General features: G+C 41.9%; 1 protein-coding gene across 15 annotated transcripts in view; it reads left to right on the plus strand.

Annotated features, from left to right (window-relative positions):
* The window catches only part of ZMYM4 (zinc finger MYM-type containing 4), a 56,635-nt gene that overhangs the window by 27,462 nt on the left and 14,401 nt on the right, over positions 1 to 14,772 (plus strand). For all 15 annotated transcript variants that reach the window (XM_083625424.1, XM_083625434.1, XM_083625425.1 and 12 more), the window contains 14 exons: positions 810 to 855; positions 2,389 to 2,910; positions 3,575 to 3,642; positions 4,133 to 4,303; positions 4,972 to 5,050; positions 5,826 to 6,078; positions 7,160 to 7,334; positions 8,362 to 8,574; positions 9,309 to 9,459; positions 9,576 to 9,691; positions 10,575 to 10,850; positions 11,882 to 12,032; positions 12,465 to 12,637; positions 13,375 to 13,564. In XM_083625424.1, the coding sequence (XP_083481550.1) occupies positions 810 to 855; positions 2,389 to 2,910; positions 3,575 to 3,642; positions 4,133 to 4,303; positions 4,972 to 5,050; positions 5,826 to 6,078; positions 7,160 to 7,334; positions 8,362 to 8,574; positions 9,309 to 9,459; positions 9,576 to 9,691; positions 10,575 to 10,850; positions 11,882 to 12,032; positions 12,465 to 12,637; positions 13,375 to 13,564 (2,584 nt within the window). The remainder of the gene's footprint in view (positions 1 to 809; positions 856 to 2,388; positions 2,911 to 3,574; positions 3,643 to 4,132; positions 4,304 to 4,971; positions 5,051 to 5,825; positions 6,079 to 7,159; positions 7,335 to 8,361; positions 8,575 to 9,308; positions 9,460 to 9,575; positions 9,692 to 10,574; positions 10,851 to 11,881; positions 12,033 to 12,464; positions 12,638 to 13,374; positions 13,565 to 14,772) is intronic.

Below are 14,772 nucleotides of genomic sequence, written 5' to 3' on the forward strand. Positions count from 1 at the left end.
CACCATACCATCAAACACAGCTGATCAGAGGAGAACCATCTCTCACTGTTTAACTACTGTACTGTTAAACAGAGAAACCACCTCTCCTGTCAGCTACTGAAATAAGCAAGAAACTAGCATTTGTCAACTCCTAGGATTCCTCTAGAAATACACTAAGGTTCAGAAACTTCATTTGGAATCACAGGACTAGGTTGATGTGGGTATTCTCTCTGGTCCCATTCTCCCCATTTGGATATAGGCCTGAAAAACCATAGGAAAATGTGGGTGCATAGAGAAATGTAAGCAAACAAAATTTGAGACAGCCCCGCATTGTTACCAATCACAGGGCATGGGGTGGGCCATCTGCAAACTTCCAATTTCTGAACTTAGTTGAGGGTGCACCAACATGAAATAGCATTATCTCTTAAACCATCAGGTTTTTTTTTTTTAATCATTGGATTATCAACAGTTGCAAAATCTGTTCATGTTGTGAATGAATCTATTTTGTTTGGTTAATCCTTAATGGTCATTTTATGCCTTTCTGTATAAAATAAGAAAGTCTTGGTAGGAATAGGTATTCTGTTTCTTTAATTTGTGTAGAAGGCTGAATTGTAAGATAACTGCATTATAAAGTTGTGAGTTTTTGCACTGGGAATTTGGTAACTGGAAGAGGAAAATACTTTTCTCCTATCATGTATTTTTGTGTTTTTATATTGTAAACCACCCTGTGATTCTTGAATGAAGGAGCAGCATAGAAATTTAATAAATAGATAAATGAGAAATTATGTGAATAAACCAGAATAATTATATATTTCCTTTTCTCTTTGCAGTATGAAGACAAAGCTGATGCAGTTTTTGGGAGTATAGCAGAAAAACGTAAGTGCTTCTTTTATTTGTTTATTTACAAAAGATTCCTTCCTCCTCAGAAACTCCTTTCTTTATGAGCTAAAAGTTTCTGTCCCTTTCTTAAAAGATGCCAGAATCCCAGTTCCAGATGGCTTAAGTCCAGTCATTAAGTGGTGGGGTTGTAAGTAACAAAAAATATTCCAGATCATTAACTAATAACCCAGTTTGGTAGCTACTACATGTATTCCAAAACTCTGATACTGACACTTTGCAAAACCATTGGGGGGGATGCATTCTCCACCCATCTGCAGTATTTGTGGCAATTCCTGATAACCCCACAGAGAGCTCTAAAATTGCGGAACAGTGCAAATTAAGAGTAATGAGAACTAGGATGTCTGGTGAGTCAGTGTAAGTAGCTGTATATTGGGGGACACAAACACACACTGACCACATGTAGGCTAATAGTGTTTAAACTGGCTGTATGTACCAAAGAAAGCTATCTTAAGGTCTTGGCACAAAGCTTTCTATAATTGTCAAATAGTGTGCAGCCTTAAAGGTGAAACGAGTGCCCCATTTTGGTTGTTATACTAGTTCATGGTCAAGTCTTAAGGGTGCATCATAAATCATGGTTTGACCCTGGCTTGTTTCAGTGAACTCTAGTTTAGGTTAACTACAGTCTGTACTTTTTGCACATAACAGCAAATTGTTGGGGCAAGGGTGGGGAGGAAGACTGGAATCAGGAATTTTCTAGAATGGTAAGAACATTGTTAATTGTTTCTTCTTAGCATACTGGAACTTTGAGTCTTCCAAAGAAGTTGGTCAGCAGTGTGTTCATGACAGATTAAGGACATTATTCCATCCCCTAAAGCAGGCATGTCCAAAGTCCGTTTTGGGGGCCTAATCTGGTCCACTGGTCGGTTTAATCCGGCCCCTGTGGCAGTTCATTTCCTGGGGTAAAATCCTAAAAAAAACCTCAACAACTTCAATCCTAAAAAAAGGATCCAAATTTTGGTTGGCCCTTTGGTTGGCTCCCATGACCCTTCATCAAATCTGGCCCTCTTTGAAAAAAACTTGGACACCACTGCCCTAAAGTATAATACAGTGGTACCTCAGGTTACATACGCTTCAGGTTACATATGCTTCAGGTTACAGACTCCGCTAACCCAGAAATAGTACCTCGGGTTAAGAACTTTGCTTCAGGATGAGAACAGAAATTGTGCTCCGGCAGCGCAGTGACAGCAGGAGGCCCCATTAGCTAAAGTGCTTCAGGTTAAGAACAGTTTCAGGTTAAGAACAGACCTCCGGAACGAATTAAGTACTTAACCCGAGGTACCACTGTAAATACATTGGGGCACACATAAATATTTTATTTTATTAAGTCTCCTTCCCTCTTTCACATCCAGTCACAAGGTTGCAAAAAACAACTTTTGAAATACAAAACATCAGAATTACAAACTGTAATAGCCAGCTGAAAGCCCAAAACAATATCCTCATTGTTATATTTGCTTCCATATTGTAAATATGTTGGTTTTGGAAAGCATCTTATTCTTCTTCCATCTCCAGGTGGTGAGCTTGTACCTACAGAAATGTCTGAGAAAACTGTTCACAACCTAACCCCTGCCTTCGACAGCATACCGTACAGAATGCAGAATCGAACAGGATCTACAAACTCTTTGTTGGTTGACAGTGATTACTTCTTGAACTCTGGGGATCTTACAGGGATTCCTATTGTTGGAAGTGACAATGAGGACGAGCAAACTTTTCCTGCAAAGGATAGCCTCCCTTCGCGCCCTGAGGATAGTCGGGGAGATATGAGGAGGGTTCGGGATCATGCAGTGGACAATGAGAAAGACACACAGATGCAAAATGTGATTCAGAAAGACCTCTCTTCCCCTTTTGACAAAGGGCCCTCTGTATTTAAGTCTGTTCGGAAAGATTTTAGCATAGGAAGAGATGATGCTAAAGATATTTTTTTGACAAAGGAGAAAGCCAGAGAAGGACCTTTTCAGGAGCATGACAAACGATTGGAAAAAATGCCGAAGGAAATGGATTCCAGATTGAAAAGCAGTTTCCTCGATAAATCAGGTAACACTTTGTTTGCTAAGGTTAAGCAGAGAGCAAACCTTAGGGTTTAGGTTAAACTTAATGAGTTTCTGCTTATTTCAGTGAAACATCTTCAAAGAAATTCCCAGTGGATTACACACCATGGGACAGATCTGTCTGCCACACTTAATGGCACTCACTTTGCCTCATGGATGGCTGCATCTGGTTGACATACTCAGTTCCATCCACTTTTGAAAAAACTGATGAACAAAATAGTACAGCAGTGATGGGGACTTCTGGACTGGAGACTTAATTAGACCTGGCAAGGGTTCTAATTTGGCCCCTGAGTCCATTTCCCCCAAACCATGCTGACCAGTCTTACACCTGATGACATAATGTGGGGCAGCTAAGTATTTTGCTGCAAAGGAATGTTTTTTAAAAAATTTAACACGTGATCCCAATTGTTCCTTGACAAGTGGGGTTCACTGACAGTGCTGTTCAACTGATTGGTGCTGACAGTGAGTGAAGTTGTTGCATGATGTTGGTTGATTTCCCATCCGGGGGGTGAAGTGGGTGGAGAAATCAGAAGATCAGGATCAGGCCTGCCAGCCGAATGCAGTTCCCCATCCCTGCATTGCTGCAGTAGTCCACAGGTTGCAGTGAATTGCTTTCCAAAGGGATGCTAATTGAATATGTTTTTCCCTAGTTACTAATCAAGTGGATGAAACATTACGGACACAGTTGGCACCACAAACACCAGAAACTAACTTCAGGGTAAGTTGTGGGCCTTTATTTGATTGGCATATCAAAGTGCATTTTTTTGGAATAGGAATATTGTAGAGATTTTGTTGTGCTGCTGTTGAACCCTCTGCTAATAGTTGGCTAAGCTGCCATAATGTCACAAAACGGTGGAGCTAGTTGAAGGGTCCTGGACTGTCATTTGCTGAGCTGCTCTGATCTTATATAGGGGCAAAGTAGAAGAGCCTAGGAAAGAGAGAAGCAGCAAGGGTCTAGGAAAGGAAAGGCAGGTGTAAGAGACAGAAAGTGGGCCAGGGAATGGGGGAGAGGAGTTTCTAGGTCAGGAAACATAGAAGATGTTTCCTAACCTAGAAACTCAGGGTAACAAGGACAAGAGGATAGGTCATGGGGAAAGCTACCGGAGAAGAGAAAAACTGGGAAAGTGGACTGTAGCTAAATTCAGAGGTAAATGGGAAATGGTCTCCCAAATGTATATGCTGCTGAAGTTACTCTTCTTGTGTGCTAGGAGTCTGGCTACCTGTTTGCTAATAAGGAATCCGTTGGTCAAGAGCTGGGGAATTCCTATGCACCAAATATTAGAATTAAGGAAGAGCCTTTGGACAATGACTACGATAAAGCTATTGCACCTCAGCAGGGGCTGCTGAACAAAATTAAGGATGAACCAGATAATACTGAGGTAAGATGGGACATAAACTGCCTAGCCTTGACCTGTCTCTCTGTGTTATAAGTGCAGCATTGGCTGCTGGGTTAAAGCTGTATGGTGAAGATATTGAGAGGTAGTAGGGATGGGGTTGCATCTCTGTTCTTAGCTCTTTGGATGCTTTTATAGCTGCCTTCAGAATAACTCTTTTCATGGAAAAGTGCAGTATCTTGGATGCATGTATAAGTGGTGCAGGGGCATGGAGGAGAGTAAAAGTAGGGATGGAGTTTGGTGAGCCATTCCCATCAAATGTGGCTGACACCAGCACACTGCATAGGAAAAGTGATCTGTCATGGCATCCAACCCAATGGAGCATTATTTTATTATACATCACCTTGAGATGTTTATATATTTTTATTCATTTTAATTTCTATACCGCTTTAAATTTTTAATAAAAATCTCAAAGCGGTTTACAGCATATGAAATCAATAAAACAATAGCTGGACGATGTTCCTCCGGCCTGATGAGGAGCCTCTTTCTAGGGCTGGTGAGTCTGGGCCTTGCAAAAGGTGATTGTTAATTATTATTACTGTTGTACTGGAGTTAGGGCACAATTATTTCAAATGTGTCCCAGGATTTACACGATAGATTGAGTACTGGTGATCACAGTGGCTGGAATTTTACCTGTAGCTGTTTTGTTTCAGGAATATGGCCAGCAGCCAAAAACTCAGGAAGGGGAACTGAAGATCAGTGCTGTGTTTTCAGTCAGTGGCAGCCCTCTTGGTAAGGAAAAGGGTTGCGCTTGCCCCTCCTGTTCTTCATATGGCTATGCCATCCTTCAGCAATGCTTCCAGGGAAATTTACAAAAGCAAGATAAATAACAGAAATCAAAAGAGAATTTTTAAATAAATTATAGCATTAAAAGCCTAGGGACATTTTAAAAAGGCTTTGCCAAAAGAAATTATTTCATAATTTGTTAACAGCTGCCAGATTAGTGATCGCATAGACATGGAAATCTATTGAATCCTCTGCAGAAGAGGATTGGGTGCAGACAGTTTGGGATTTATTAATTATCGATAAGTCACTCAGCACAGAAAATCAGGACTCAGAAAGGGAGACAGAAAACTGATAATTTAATGGCGCATTGGTGGCCAGTAATTTGACTTCACCCTGTTTACAAGTCCGGTTATGTACTAACTATATACTATATACTAATTGCCTTGGAAGAAATGGCTTTCTGTATTTTGTTTGAGCAAATGAGCAGAAGGGTAATAGTAGTGATTTTTTTATTTTATATAGGAAGGGAGGCAGAGTTCTTTTTTATGTTTTATGTATTATCAGTTATTAAAAGTCAGCAATACATTACAAAAAAAATAGCAACATTGGCTCCAGGCAAACTTCTCTGGGGAGGGACTTCTAAAAATGAGGTGCAACAACCAAGAAGCTCCTCCCCACCTCCGGTCGCCACCTGCTTCTCAGGTGGAGGTGGAGCACACGGAGGAGAGCCTCTGAAGATGACCTCATTAGCAGCATATCTCTTTCCTCTCTTCTTGGTAAGCTCCACAGCTGACTTCCAATTTCCCACCTAACACACCATCCTCTGGCATGAACAAACTGCTTCCTTCAGTCCCAAGTACGGCTGTTCGGGTTTCCTGTTCAGGCTGTAAGAAGATCCTACAGAAGGGGCAAACAGCCTATCAGAGGAAAGGCTCCACTCAGCTCTTCTGCTCCACACTGTGCCTCACGGGATATACTGTACCAGCCACACGACCACCAGCTTCTTCCAAGAAAACCTGTTCCAGCTGCTCAAAGTAAGGGCTCTGAGGCTTTGAAATGTGCTACAAATCATTCTGAATCGTTTGTGGGGAGTTTAGAAGGCGTTGTGTCAAGTACATGTTATTCCACACTTCCCTTTGCTGCAGAAAGTCCACTTTGGGCGGGTGGGGGGGGGGAGAGGTTTGTTGCATAAGAGCATCAACTCAGTTTTGTAACTTGGATTTGCTGGTATGTGATTGAATTCCACCCCAAAGGTAGTGACAGTCTGGAAGCACCCATGTACTCAAGTCAAGGAAAATAAAATGCTTGCAAAGCAGACTTTTGACACTGACAATCAGCAGAAGGAATGGAAAAAATCTTAGCCTTTTTTGCTTTTTATTTTTTGTGAAAGGGGAAAGAAACATAGCACTAATATTATTATTTTGTAAACAGCCCTGGGAATGTAATTTGAAGGGATGCGGGTGGCGCTGTGGTCTAAACCACTGAGCCTCTTGGGCTTCCCAATCAGAAAGTCAGTGGTTTGTACTTGCGTGATGGTTGTGAGCTCCTGTTGCTCTGTGCCAGCTTCTGTCAACCTAGCAGTTCAAAAGCACACAAGTGCAAGTAGATAAATAGGTACCGCTGCGGCGGGAAGGTAGCACTCTGGTTTCCGTCATGAAACAGTTTAGTCCTGCTGGCCACATGACCTGGAAAGCTGTTTGTGGACAAATGCCCGCTCCCTTGGCCTGAAGCAAGATGAGCGCCACACCCCATAGTCGCCTTTGACTGAACTTAACCATCTTTTATATAGATATAGATATAGATATAGATAGATAAATTTTGAAGACATGTTCTGGTTGTGGGAGTATTGATACAGAGCTTGTACATCCCTGGAAGTACCCACGAAGTAACTGAAGCTTGCCCTGGGTTTACTTCTGTGATTCTGTTGTAGTCAGGCCAGGTCACACTCATTGGTACCAGTTGCTCCATTTGTAAAGTGGAACATGCTAGCTAGACAGATCACAACCACTATGCTGACATTTGGTGTTGCAGAGAACCTCACTGGTCTGTGGAGGATTTAAATTTGTGGTTGTGAAAGTTGAACACCTGATTTCTTCCTCTTTCAAAACTGTGTAGGGACATTCTGAATCCAAAGGATGTGATTACCGCTCAGTTTGACAACACTAACTCCAGCAAGGACTTCTGCAGCCAGTCGTGTCTATCCATGTACGAGCTGAAAAGGAAGCCTGTCGTCACCATTCACACAAACAGTATTTCCACCAAGTGCAGCATGTGCCAGAAGAATGCAGTGGTAACTGAAATTGCAAACCCTTTTTCTAAATTTTTGGTTGGTCAGGATGCCAGGTGATTAGTGAATCGGCTTTGGGTGCGGGAAAAGCCACATTCAGTGTTCGCTCAGCCATGAAGCTCTGCATATTGTTTTCATCAAATCACTAGCTTGTCTAACTTCATTGGTTGGTTTCCAAGTTGAAAATTATAAAGAGCACTTTGTACATCTGCACTTGTGAGGGTGAGGGCAGGTGAGGGCAGTTATAGCCACCATGCAATAGAATCCAGTTCCAAAGAAGAGTCCTATTTTCTGAAGTTTTGGAGTTTGCTGTCACCAGTATGCAGATGGCATTCTCCTCTTATCACTTGCATCTTGAACCAAGGAGGCCATTGAATTTCCGAACCAGTGTCTGGAATCAGTAATGCGTTAGGATGTGAGCAAGCAAGCTGGGATGGGGAAGGCTGTGCTAGAGTCTACTTCTTGGATATAGTATTGTTTCCCACTCTTACCCCCAAGTTTCTACTGCATCATTCCAGTGGAATTCTCCTGAATCACTGAAATTCTTTGCCTTTGTGGTTCAGAAAAGCAAAAATGGGTTTGCTCGGTTGCTTAATTTTTAATCAGAATTCACGATGAAACAAAACTTGTAGCAAGTCTGACAAGTTACTTCATTTGGGGATCTTAAAATATTGATTTTAATTTTAATGACAGATAATCTGATGCCTATCGTAAGTATGATTCACTCACAATGCCTAGTATTTCTCTTGTGAACCACCCTGAGATCTATGGATGGAGGGTGGTATACAAATTAAGTAAGTAAATTGTAAGAAAATTCAAAATTTGCAAGATGCAAAATTTACTTGCCTGGATTGCCAGTTTTTAAACACTTCTGTAAGTTTATTTTGTTTAATTAAAAAAAATCAAAGGGAGTTGGTAGGTGGGAGGGGGGAAATGCTTTAATCCACTAGATTTTTTAAAGTGCATAATTATTTTGAGAGAAAGAACGCCTTGGAATACTCCCATGTAATGTTTTTCTTTGCTCTCTCAGATTCGGCATGAAGTGAATTACCAGAATGTTGTGCACAAACTCTGCAGTGACGCCTGCTTCTCCAAGTTCCGCTCAGCAAACAACTTGACCATGAACTGCTGTGAGAACTGTGGGGGTTACTGTTACAGTGCCTCAGGCCAGTGCCACATGCTTCAGATCGAGGGGCAGTCCAAAAAGTTTTGCAGTTCAACGTGTGTCACTGCATACAAACAGGTCTGTGCATGGTTTCTTTGGTTCCTGGTGTGTGTTGCTGTTACTGTTTTAAATCATTATTTTAATGCACACTAGGCTTGCGTGGAGCCTCAACCCTATAGCTAATAATATGAAACTTGTTTATAGTTGTGTCTGTGGAGAGCAGCCAGATAGGGGAGGCGAGGGAGCGCTTTTAACATAAAGGCAGAATTCTACTTTCCTTCTATTGAGACAAGGGGAAAATTTGAGAGAACCTGTAGTGGGCAGGAAAGGGGAGCTTACCACCAGTTGTTTTTATTTCTCCGGGCCAGATGGGTATTGGCCATGCTGCACAGGTGAACAGCTCTGGCTATAAGGGAGAGAATTTTGCACTCTAAACCTGCTGCAGGATCATCCCCTCACAAAGTGACTTTCCTGGGAAAGTCTTAGAAACCTGGAAACCTGAGTCTTAGACAGTCATGTAGTTCAGCCCCTTGAAGCAAATCGGGGGCTGTTCTTGTTTCCTATTGTAAAAGATACTGTTGCAAGTCTGTGACTCTTTATTTTGGTATCTTTGACTCCTTTTTGGAAACAATTTGAAGATGTTTTACATATAGTGAGCAGTGTGTAAATTGACTTAATAAATAAATACTAAGCTCACTTCTGTTTTGTGTATGTGACGCACCTATTTCTTTCACCTGCAAGTGAGCTATGTGGGCAAGTGAACTGTTTCAGCTCTCTGAAGGGGAAAAACTCTGTTGTTCCTCTTTCTACAGAAGTCAGCAAAAATCACTCCCTGCGCACTGTGTAAATCTCTGAGATCTTCAGCTGAGATGATTGAAAGCACAAATAATGTGGGGAAAACAGAGCTCTTTTGTTCTGTGAACTGCTTGTCAGCACACAGAGTTAAAATGGTCACATCTTCAGGTAAATGTTGTATTGTCCTTTTCATATATACATTTTCTGAAATCAAGAGACCTTAAAGCACATAAAATTTCTTACATTTTTATTTTTCTGTTATTATTTGTTTTTCTCTCTGGCAGGTGTCCAGGTTCAGTGTAACAGCTGTAAGACCTCAGCCATCCCTCAGTATCACCTCGCTATGTCAGATGGCAGCATACGCAATTTTTGCAGCTATAGCTGCGTGGTGGCTTTTCAGGTATGTCCTGTTTTCCAGTTTAGTTACTCAATTGGCTTGTCAGATGTGCTAGTCTCATTCCCCTTCCTGGACTTGTGGCCATTGCCAATCTTTCCTTGGGCATACTCCCTCTCCTTTTGACCACTAGCTTCTCCATTGCTATGTTTCATCCTGATAAGAGTGCTAATACACTTAATAGACATAGCGGAGAGATGTGTCAGTTAAATTATAATAATCATAATAATTAATAATATAATATTTAACGTAAGAATTGCTTGCTATGAAGGATCTTGAAGTGGTTTCATAATATGCACACACACAGAGAGTAAGCTCTCAACTTGCACATATTTAACTTGTTCATGTTCAGTTTTATGCGCTTGGCATTAAAAAAAAATTAGAAAGGGGGTGGGCATCTGGGGAAAAAAACAATTGCATATATAAAAACAATTTCAAATCCAACACGGATTCCAGCTAGGAGAAAACTTATCTACTTTGAAGACTTGTTGAAAAAGGAAAAAACTTCAACAGGTACCAAAAAGACAGTGGAGATGGTATAACACTGGTATAACCTCTCTGATATAACACAGACTTCTGTGACTTCATTTGTTCTCCATGATTCTCTTTTATGAGATCAGTTTCCCAAGAATTAAGAATTCTGTTTTCCACAGATGGAGAACAATTAAAAGGAAAGAAAAGCATGGAGACGCCATAGGTTGGCTGTGGGGCAGGGAATTGGGGTGGTGGGGTGTACCTCCAGAGATTAGCAGGCTGCTGTTGCAATCCTTATTAAAATTGCTAGATCCTTCCTGGAATTTTGAAAAGGTGATCCTATGCTAGGAACCCCTCAAACTTGGCAGAAAATCCTGTTGATGTAAGGTTTTTCCATCCCCTGTTGCTTTAACAGAACTTGTTCAACAAGCCTGCGGGAATGAACTCGTCAGTGGTGCCCTTGTCACAGGGCCAAGTGATTGTCAGTATCCCCTCAGGAGCCACGGTTTCAGCAGCGGGCAGCACTACCTCCACGGTTTCCCCCAGCTCAGTCAGCAGCTCAGCCGCAGCTGGTCTCCAGAGACTCGCCGCTCAGTCCCAGCAAGTTACCTTTGCCCGCACTGTCGTCAAACTCAAGTGTCAACACTGTAGCCGCCTGTTTGCAACCAAGCCTGAACTGCTCGATTACAGGGTAATTGGCACCTGCCAGTTGTTGTTGTTCACAGACCTCTTGAAGCCGGACACGTGGGTGCTCTAATTGTGGACCAGACGCCCAGTGACAGGCAAGGCTGTGTGTATTCCATGCTTAATAATAAGTTTTAAAATACACTGCGCCAAGGAAAGCTGACATTTGTATGCAAAATGCAAAGTGGGCTGATTTGCACTGTATCCCTTTTTGTATAATTTTTTGACGATTCTTTTTTTGGGGCAAATTGATTCAGCCATGTCTTTGAGTTCTGAGATTTCAGCAGACACACTTCTGAGCATATCTTTACCTCCACAAGATGTAGGAAGTTGTTATTTTTCTTATATGAAACTAGATTTTCTGCATTTTTTGAATTTACGTTCACTACCAGCATTGGCACTAGACCTCAGGGGACTCTTGGCACATTTTGATACTCCTCCCTGTCCCCCACTTTTGAAAAAATGGGCTTTAAATGACAGCAGCAGCAGTAGCAGCTTCTCTATCACCAAGGTAGCCAAGAGAACGCCCATGCCTCAACCATAGTCACTAGAAAGATTTTTTAAATGTAGATTTAAAAAAAATAAAATAAATTTAAGCCTTTGTAGTTGCTTTGACAAATTGCAGTGATGACAGAGGCAGTGCCTGGCATTAAGATGTTGGCCCTGAGAGTGCTAGGCTCTGAAAAGAAGACCCCCTTGGTTCTTAGAGCCCAGAAAAGGCAGAGTTATAGTGGTCACCAGCCAAGTTTCATGGCAGATGGACAGCAGGTTGGGCCAATGAAGGACTCTTCTGAATTCTTGGGCCTCAGCCGGGGCCCAGCTTGACTGGCCACTGGTGCCAGGCCTGCTCACTATTCTACTCTAGGCTTTTCTCGCACTTCTGTGGGATGGTGGCTTTTTACTCAGCCCCGATTTGCATTTAATGGAAGTGGGCAAATTTGCATTCCCACTGAAGAAGGATGAGGTGGCATGTCCTCTCCTGAATCAGGCAGGCATTGGAGGATTCAGTTTGACCAAAGTATTCTTGCTTAATTGCAGGGCAAAATGTTCCAGTTCTGTGGCAAGACCTGCTGCGATGAGTATAAGAAGATAAATTGTGTCATGTCGATGTGTGAATACTGCAAGATTGAGAAGATTATCAAAGAGACTGTGCGATTCTCAGGCATTGACAAGTCATTCTGTAGTGAGGGTAAGAAGGGACAGATCTGGATTGTGTATTTCAAACTTCAGTCCCAAGGCATTTTGTTCCAAGACCTTGGAGCTTCCTATTGCCACAGGAACAGGGCTCTATTGAGGATTTAGCAATCCTCAATCCCAAAATGTGAATTTGAGGTTACATTTTGACAAGGGTTGTAAAACCACATGGTTTGGGATCTAAATTTATCCAATTCATTGAGGAGCTAGTCTGTTAATTACAAGAGCAAAATAACCTGTTGCTTATTTTTAAGTCAATATGTCACAAAGTAGTGTTTAGGCAGTAGCCATATGTTACTGCTTGTGGCTGCTTTGTTCACAAGGGATGTCTGTGCTGCCTGTTATTTGTGTATATTGTCCTACTTTGAGAACTGGCGTAGAGGGGAAATCTTAATTGATTGCTGTTTGTTCTCTTGTTCTGTTCCAGGCTGCAAGCTGCTGTATAAGCACGACTTAGCCAAACGTTGGGGGAACCACTGTAAGATGTGCAGCTACTGTTTGCAGACATCTCCCAAGCTGGTTCAGAATCATTTTGGGGGCAAGGTGGAGGAGTTCTGTTCAGAAGACTGCATGTCAAAATTCACAGTTTTGTTTTATCAGGTAAGCTGCTCTGGAGTTCAAACATGTCTTAAAAATTAAAATTCTAGATAGAAAGCAAGTCTCTTATGTGAGATCTGTTGTACAGATGTATTGAGTTTGGATGTGGGGTTTCAGAGCTTGCTTCAGCCTTATTGGTGGGCCTCAAAGCAATCTTCAGTTCTTTAATTCCTTACATAAGCTGTTTAACATCCACATGAAGCTGCTGAGTGGAGTTATCCAAAGTTCTGGAGTACATTGCCAGCAATATGCTGGTGACACAAAAGCTCTACTCCTTTACATCTGCAGGGATGGCAGTGGATGTGCTGGACCGATGCTCTTGCCTTGGTAATGGACTGGATAAGAGCCAACAAACTGAACCTCATTCCAGATAAGATTGCAGCACTGTTAGTGGGTGGTTTCCTAGAGTGGATGGATGGGAGGCTGCCTGCTCTTGATGGGACTACAATCCCTCTGAAGGAGTGGGTATGTAGCTTGGGGGTTCTTCTGGATCCTTTGCTGTCACTTGAGGCTTAGGTGACCTCAGTGGCATGGAGGCCATATGTTATTTGTGTCAGCAGGATTTTTCACAGGATGCAAACCAACTACAATAACAAAGTCATTTGAGAAAAGCAGTCAGACATGTATGAACAATATATATATATATATATATATATATATATATATACACACACACACACACACACACTTTTTAAAAATAACAATATGCACATTGTACTCTCTTTTTCTCTTCTTTGTAGATGTCCAAATGTGACAGCTGCAAAAGGCAGGGCAAACTTGGCGAGTCCTTGAAATGGCGAGGGGAAATTAAGCATTTTTGCAACTTGCTTTGCATTTTGATGTTTTGCAATCAGCAGTGTGCATCAGATCCACCGCCACCTCCACCTCCTCCACCGCCGCCACCCCCACCCCCACCTCAGAACAATACAGGTAAAAGAAGGCCTGCTGCTGTTATGGATGCCAGGGAAGCTGTAGGGACATCAGCTACAGGCAAATCCCATATCAATGAGTGTAGCATGCCCGGGGGTGCTTCCTTTGTGTTTCTTTCAACTGAACAGCAGACTGGACTTGAATCTAGCTGGACTAGGCTGGTGGTAGGAACAGATTGCAACCAATACTCCTTCAGTGAAGGAGAATCCATCACCTCCCAAGGGAGGCTTTTCCACTGTTGAACAGCTTTTACTGTCAGAAAGTTCTTCCTGATGTTTAGTTGGTGTCTCCTTTCTTGTAACTTAAAACCATCGGTTTGGGTCCTAGCCTCTGGAGCAGGAGAAAACCATCTTGCTCCATCTTCTATTTGACAGCCCTTTATATATTTGAAGGTGGCTATCATCTCTCATCTCAGTCCCCTCTTTACCAGGCTAAACATGCCCAATTCCCTTAACCATTCCTTATAAAGCTTGGTTTCCAGGCCTTTGATCATCTTGGTCACCCTTCTCTGCACATGTTCCAGCTTGTCCATATCTTTCTTAAATTGTGGTTCCCAGAACTGGACACAGTACTCCAGGTGTGGTCTAAAAAGCAGGACTATTACTTCACTTGATTGGGACAGTATGCTATTTCTAGGCAGGTGTGTGTAGGGTTGCAACCATAAAGGTATTTTGTATTCTTCTGAACAAAAAGGAGACTCACATCCTGGATAAAATCATCCAGTCCTGGCATAAAGTCATATCTGCTCAAAGTTCCTTTTTCCCCAACTCGTCACTATTTTAGTTTTCAAAGCTATAAAGATAACAGGGTTTGCCCAATAAACATTTTAATTGACTTTTCACTCAGAAATGGAGCCCACAAGGAAATGTGCTTAGCAGGCTGCCATTAATTCCAGATAAAAGGTGTTTGACTATCACTACGTCTACAATTTAATTAACAGTCTATTGTGTGTTATTTTGTAACCAGACAATACATGCTAATTAAAAAAAAAGCTTAAGTTTGCACAGTGATATGGTTCAAATAGGTCTAAATTGGGAAGGTCACTGACAATTAGCAGCAATGAGATTTCATTTCTAACTATGTTCATTGCCAGTATGATAGAGTGGGTAAAGTATAGTTAAGGGGTGCAAATGTACGTATGACCTAACTGCTGCATCTGCAGAGAAATAGAGTGATTGACATATAAATATTGTCTACTTGTGCCGTTC

This window comes from Podarcis filfolensis, assembly GCF_964270895.1.
Source record: "Podarcis filfolensis genome assembly, chromosome: 8".
Classification (NCBI taxonomy): domain Eukaryota; kingdom Metazoa; phylum Chordata; class Lepidosauria; order Squamata; family Lacertidae; genus Podarcis; species Podarcis filfolensis.